General features: G+C 42.6%; 1 protein-coding gene across 2 annotated transcripts in view; it reads right to left on the bottom strand.

Moving 5' to 3' along the window:
* Positions 1–702: 702 nt before the first annotated feature.
* The window catches only part of kcnq3 (potassium voltage-gated channel, KQT-like subfamily, member 3), a 95036-nt gene continuing 89738 nt past the window's right edge, over positions 703–6000 (bottom strand). The window contains exons 12-15 of one of the 2 annotated variants that reach the window (XM_036131310.1): positions 3671–3802; positions 3489–3584; positions 3302–3389; positions 703–1645 (exon numbers count right to left, since the gene is read on the bottom strand). In XM_036131310.1, the coding sequence (XP_035987203.1) occupies positions 989–1645; positions 3302–3389; positions 3489–3584; positions 3671–3802 (973 nt within the window). In that variant the 3' untranslated portion in view covers positions 703–988. The remainder of the gene's footprint in view (positions 1646–3301; positions 3390–3488; positions 3585–3670; positions 3803–6000) is intronic. The other variant, XM_012852639.3, reaches the window with a different exon arrangement.

Below are 6000 nucleotides of genomic sequence, written 5' to 3'. Positions count from 1 at the left end.
GTCATTATGGGCTGATTTGTGTGGATTTTTATCTGTAAGGAAACTGCTCACGGCAGGTTTAGACTCAAACGTCACGACGCAAACGCAGAAAAAGCGCGTGAATACTTTCTGGTGGGACCCTAGGTTTTATATGTCTTTTCTATTATAAATATTAGCCAACATTTAACCTGGACAAAGTCTGGAATCTTTTTAAAGTGAAAGATATGCAGGCAGTTTATATCCCTGAATTCATGTGCCACCAAAGCACCAGAAATTTAGTGTTTCAAATATTTTCTAACTGTATTAGTTGGTAAATCTGTCAGATGAGTTCCAGCAAAAAAAACAATAAGTCAGAACAAACATAAAGACCGTCGGAGCAAACAACAGACTCCCACACAGATGGTTGGTGAGGAACAAATAAAACAGACAGGAGACTTTTGGTTCCAGTATCGCCCTCTAATTATCACCCCCAAGAATGGTGCAGCATCATGCAAACCATGCAAAAAACAACGATGTCTTCATATAAAAAAATAAGTGTTACAAAATGGCATAGCAGGTACATGTTTCCATTCAATCTCTGTTCTTTTTTTTTTTTTTCCTGATATATCCTGAAATTTGCAGTGTCTACACTAAAAAACGCATGCGTTACATGCAGTGCGGTTGGCTTTGCAGCAGTAAAGCTTTTGGGTGTATATAGTATGTATAATGCTCTTTTTTAGCTAGTTTTTTTTTTTTGTGAAGAGTGCGCTGTACAGAGTCTTTTTCTTTACAAACCGTCTATTTTACCTTTTTTGTTTGTTTTGTTCTTGAGGAGGACCCATTGCCATGGCTCTGCCTGGTGGTGGTCTAATGGTCGATGACCGTTCGTTTAGAACGTGCAGCATCGAGGCGGATAAGACGCACCGTCGTCCCAAAGCTTCAGCCCAAAGGCGTGGCTTTGGCCCGCTGGGTTTGGGCTTAGAGGCATGGGTTGGATTTAAGGTCTCAGAGTTGCGGCGACCGATGTGTTTCAGGGCGGCGTGTTCCACTCGGCGTCCCCGAACCCCTCCCCGGTGGAGGAGAGAGGCAGGGCCCCCCCGCTTGGCGTGAAGGGGTCCGTGTCCGTGTCCGTTTCCCCCTCGGCCAAGTAGCTCGGCCTGGGTCTCGTCCAGTTGTTCTCCCCGGACGCCACGGCGGCCCCCATGGACAGATCGAACCCGGCCTCGCCCTCCCGCTCCCCGGAGATGCTGAAGCCGCTGGGCGAGCGCTCCAGCTCCTCGTGGTTCACCGACAGCAGCGAGAGCGGCGAGTCGGCCCCCCGCCCCCCTGTGGTCCTGCCCGGCCCCGCCGACAGGTCCTGCAGGGAGCTGATGGGCAACACGGTCGGGCGCTCTGTGTACGTGGGGATGGCTGCTGGCGGGTCGGCTGCCCCCGCCATCCTGAGCCCCGGCCTGCCGCCCCGCCCCCTGCTGCAGGTTGGATTCCCTTTGCTCACGGGCACCTGGTAGGACATCTGTGGGAACACCTCGGAGTAGTTGAGGAAAACCCGCCGGATCTCACCGTTGGCGGTCGGGTGGCAGGCCTCCAGGGTCATCCGGGCGTCGCCGGCCGAGTCCACCTGCAGGTGCTCGGTGTGCTGGATGTGCATGTCCACCAGGAAGTCCAGCTTCTTCTCCATGTCCTCCACCTGAGAGACACACATTCATCCAGCTCCCAAATTAGTCCAAGCTCAGCCATTTACTATCCAGGTTGAGAACAGGGAGACGTTTTCTACATGGTTCTAGAGAAGAAATTAACTTTGAATAAATTTAGTACTTGGTTATTCTGAATTTCTCAGGCCTAGAGAAGATAAAAAGCTTCTTTTTTACAGAAAAGAGTTACATCCATTTTGTTTAATCCAAAGAAAAGTCAGTAACCTACTAATCAATGTTTAAAACTTAGTTTGGAGATTATAGCCTAGTGGTTACAGCATTGTGCTTGTGTCCAGGAGGTTCTGGGTTGAACTCCCACAGACTCTGGGTCCCTGAGCAAGACCCTTAATCCCAGTTTGCTCCCCGGCCGCCCACTGCTCCCAAAGGGGATGGGTTAAATGCAGAGAACAAGTTTCATTCAAATGTACGTTGCATAGATAATAAATAATATTATTATTATAATTTAGATTCAACTTTTCTCCGCAAGATTGAAAAAATGGCTCAAAGACAATCAAAAGTGTGAACACTAAACTGGCTTGTACTGTATTGTTTGTTTTAACTTCTCTTGTTTTGTATGCATTTGTGTGTCTTTACTAACCTTCCTTCCCTCTTAATGCTTACACCTTTTAAAAGCCTAACGAGGGACGAAGGCTGCAAATTAGCCCATGGCTACAAGCCTTATGTACTTGGACATCGGCCACCTGTTTGGTTGCAATGTTTAATTGTACTGTCCCTGTCAAATAAATAAAAATAAAAAAACTAACTGGCCAATTTATTAGGTACAGCTGTTCAGCTGCTTTCAAACTGGAAAACAGGGCATTGGCCAATCAAACTAAGACTAAAAGTTTAAATAGTAATTAATCAGGATTTCTGAAAGACATTTAATCTGCAAATCTACCAAATTTCCCAGTACTGAAGAATTAAAAAAGAAAATTTCTGGTTTTCCAGGAGAAGTTCAAAGCTGCCAAATGTTTCCTGCTATGAGAATCAGCATTTAGTTCCTATGCTCCATTTATCTGGAACAAACTTCCAGAAAATTGTAAAAGTGCTGAAAGCCTGAGTTACTTTAAATCAAGATTATAAACACATCTGTTTAAGATTGCCTTCAACTGTTCTAGTTAACCGAATCACCACTTTTTTGTTCTTTTTTTCTATCTAAATTTTATTCCTACTTGCTTTTATTCTGTTTTATTTTGCTATATTTTAATCATGTAAAGCACTTTGCGTTGTCTTTGTACTGAATTGTGCTATATAAATAAATTTGCCTTGCCTTGCCTTGCCTATCTCGATCCTGACTTTTAAACTTTTCTGAATCCTCCAAACCTGTCGCTCCAAGCTGTCAGTCAGCTGTGTATGATAGATGAAGGTGAGAAAACCTCTTTTATCTCTTTAATACGGCCGTTTGAACTTTTTCTTTTTTAAAACACACATTTATAGTTACGCACTGCCTTCCAGAGAATTGTCACCCATTGCTCCATTTAACGTAAAACTATTTACAAATGTTGGTCAGTAAGTAAGTAAGTTTTACCGCCTGTCTCATCGCAAGGCAAAGTCCTCTGTTGGCTTAGGCATATGTACAGTATTCTTATTTGTAATAAAACATAAATATGTGTATAAGTAGTGTATGACCCATTTTAACGTTGAATTCTCACCTGTCTTTCCACCCTGACAAATCTACCCATCATGCTTTGGTCTTCAGTATCTGGCATGGACGTGGCTTTGGCTAAGTAGGACTCATGCCTGAAAGAAAGAAAAAATCAGGTATATGAAGACTTTTTTACAGGCATTAGCATGCATCACAGACTTCAGTATTAGTGATGAAGAGTGGTGTAACAGTACCTGGGTGACTGACTAGATGGGTAGTTAAAGGGCGTTTTCTGGGGCTTCTTGCTTTTGGGGGTGAGGGGAGGTCCAGGGGCAAGAATCATGTCGATCCTTTAAAGAAGGAACGTGTTGAGCAAAGCAGATATGAGGCATTTAACTAAATTTATCCCCTCAACATCTGTATTGTGTCTGCTCACCTTGTCTGGAGGTATTTAATTCTGCAGAGCATGTCTAGATGTCCAGCAGAGTACTGCTCGATCACATCTTTGACATCGTAAGGCCTCAGAGTTTCCTTAAACCTCTTCTTGTTCAAGAGAAATTGCATGATCCTGTGAAGCAAAGCCAAAGATCAAGGGTTTCAATGTGGAACATGACTGCATGACTTCAACATCTCAGAGTTTAGCCCACTGTACTTTCCCTAAATGGTGGGAGGATTCATAAAGAACTTTAGAAGGGGCAAACAGCTAATCCATCCATTGTCTATACCCACTGAGCTATATTATACACTGGAGTGCTAATCACCGTCTGTTAGAATGAGTCGCTTTGAAGCCACCATCCGCCATATTGGTACTCCCTATTTCCCCCCAGTAACTAGGGAATATGTGCGCTACAGCATCGAATAACGAGGATTTTCTCATGTTCAGGGGGCCTTAAAACTTTTAAAATGTCAAATGCCATATACTTTTATGTTATGTTCTAAAACTATCAAGTACTGAGAAAGTCATGTGCTGAAATATTTTGCATTTTATTCATTTAAATATACATATAACATTTATAAATATATAAATAACAATATACAAAAACACATATTTACATATATGTATACATATATATACATATATACATGTACAAAAATGTATATATACATATATGTATATCTAATATGAATAACATGTAAAATATTTCAGCACCTAATTTACTAGTAGTTGATAGTGTTAGTACATCCACTGACTGTAGAATTACCTGTGAAACGTTTTCACACAGCCAGAAAACTGCTTGTTGTTGCAACCAAATCCTATGGGATTCTGTGAGAGTAGGGAGTAGCAAGATGGCGGCCAGTGACTTCAGTTTTTCGGCAAAATCAGCACTCCAGTGTATAATATAGCTCAGTGTCTATACCCACTTAACGTCGCGGGGGAGCTATCCAGAGTAAATGAAGGATGGTTTGATGAGATTAAAAGTCCTGGTGGAAAACCCAGACACTTCTCTTCTCAGCAGCATTCAGCAGAAGATGTCAGAGAGGCATCCCAATCAGATGTCTAAACCATTAGATGAATAAAACTTGGCAAAGTTGTGGGTCCGAACCCTTTCCCCGTATGGAACGAGCTCTTTTCAGACGCTTCAATGCCAACTTGGCCAGTCTTGGTGCAGAAATGCTTTCATTTAGGCTTTGACTTATGTCCGGTCTGGTAAAATTAATTTTACAGAACAGAGTCACCTGACAGGAGCTACATATTCGAACCCTTCATTACAGGTAAACTGCCCACCACAGGGTTCCCACACCTTGGTGAACATCAAATTCAAGGACCTTTCAAGGACTTTCCAGGACCAATTTCCTCAAATTCAAGGACCACACGTGGCGGCATTTACCTACTGTGACCGCTGAATAGGTTATCATATTTTAATACAATGCAAATTCAATAAAAGACTAAACGGCATAGAAGTTGTTGGGTCACAAGCAATGCAAGAAAGTGGACTTAATTTATAGCCTACATTGATATTGATCATATTCATAGCCTACATTTATATCCACAGTACATGGCTATACCATACTACATTACATATAAGATGTACATTAGTCTACCGTTTCATGGAATTTTATGGAAAAAAGTGCAGCATTGAGATGTTCAGAATTATATCAATTTATTTTCATCTTTGATTAAGCTAGTTTTTGACTTTGACTCTGAAAAGTCGCTAAATATAGCGACAAAGTTGCTGAGTTGGCAACACTGCGTGAATATAACCTGTTGGACGCACGTAGGCCTAAACCGTAGCCTACCAACTAACGAAGAAGAGCGAACGTACTTTTGCAAATTAAAAGTCTGCGGAATCAGCATAATTTTAAAAGATCGTGTGGCAGTAAAATAATGACACGAGTCGTCATCCGTGTGAACTTTCAACCCCACAAAAAAATTCAAGGACTTTCAAGGACAAGGTGGTTTTTTTTGGCTGTTTTAAAAAACTTTCAAGGGCCTTGAATTTATTTTTTCAGATTCACAAACTTTCAAGGCTTTCAAGGACCTGTGGAACCCTGCCACCAACACAGGGGGGAACTCCGTTGACGGTAACCCGTCAGTTCTTTGAGCATCATCCGTCAGTTCTTTGAAATGCTCTCGTCCTTCAGACCTCTTTCTCCACCCACTGAGCCGTTATCTTCAGCTCTTCCCAGAGTCCATGGCTGCTGCTGCAGGAGCTCCAGTGTTTGGCACAAAGTCTTGGGGGCCTTGAAACTAAAACCCTTCGTGTCTGAGCTTCCCTTTCAGGGCGCTATTCAGGCCCGACATAATGGGCTGGAGGGAAGAAGTGC

Source organism: Fundulus heteroclitus, unplaced genomic scaffold (genome assembly GCF_011125445.2).
Source record: "Fundulus heteroclitus isolate FHET01 unplaced genomic scaffold, MU-UCD_Fhet_4.1 scaffold_42, whole genome shotgun sequence".
Classification (NCBI taxonomy): Eukaryota; Metazoa; Chordata; class Actinopteri; order Cyprinodontiformes; family Fundulidae; genus Fundulus; species Fundulus heteroclitus.
Note: the sequence above shows the minus strand (reverse complement) of the source record. Positions and strands in the feature narration are given on the sequence as shown.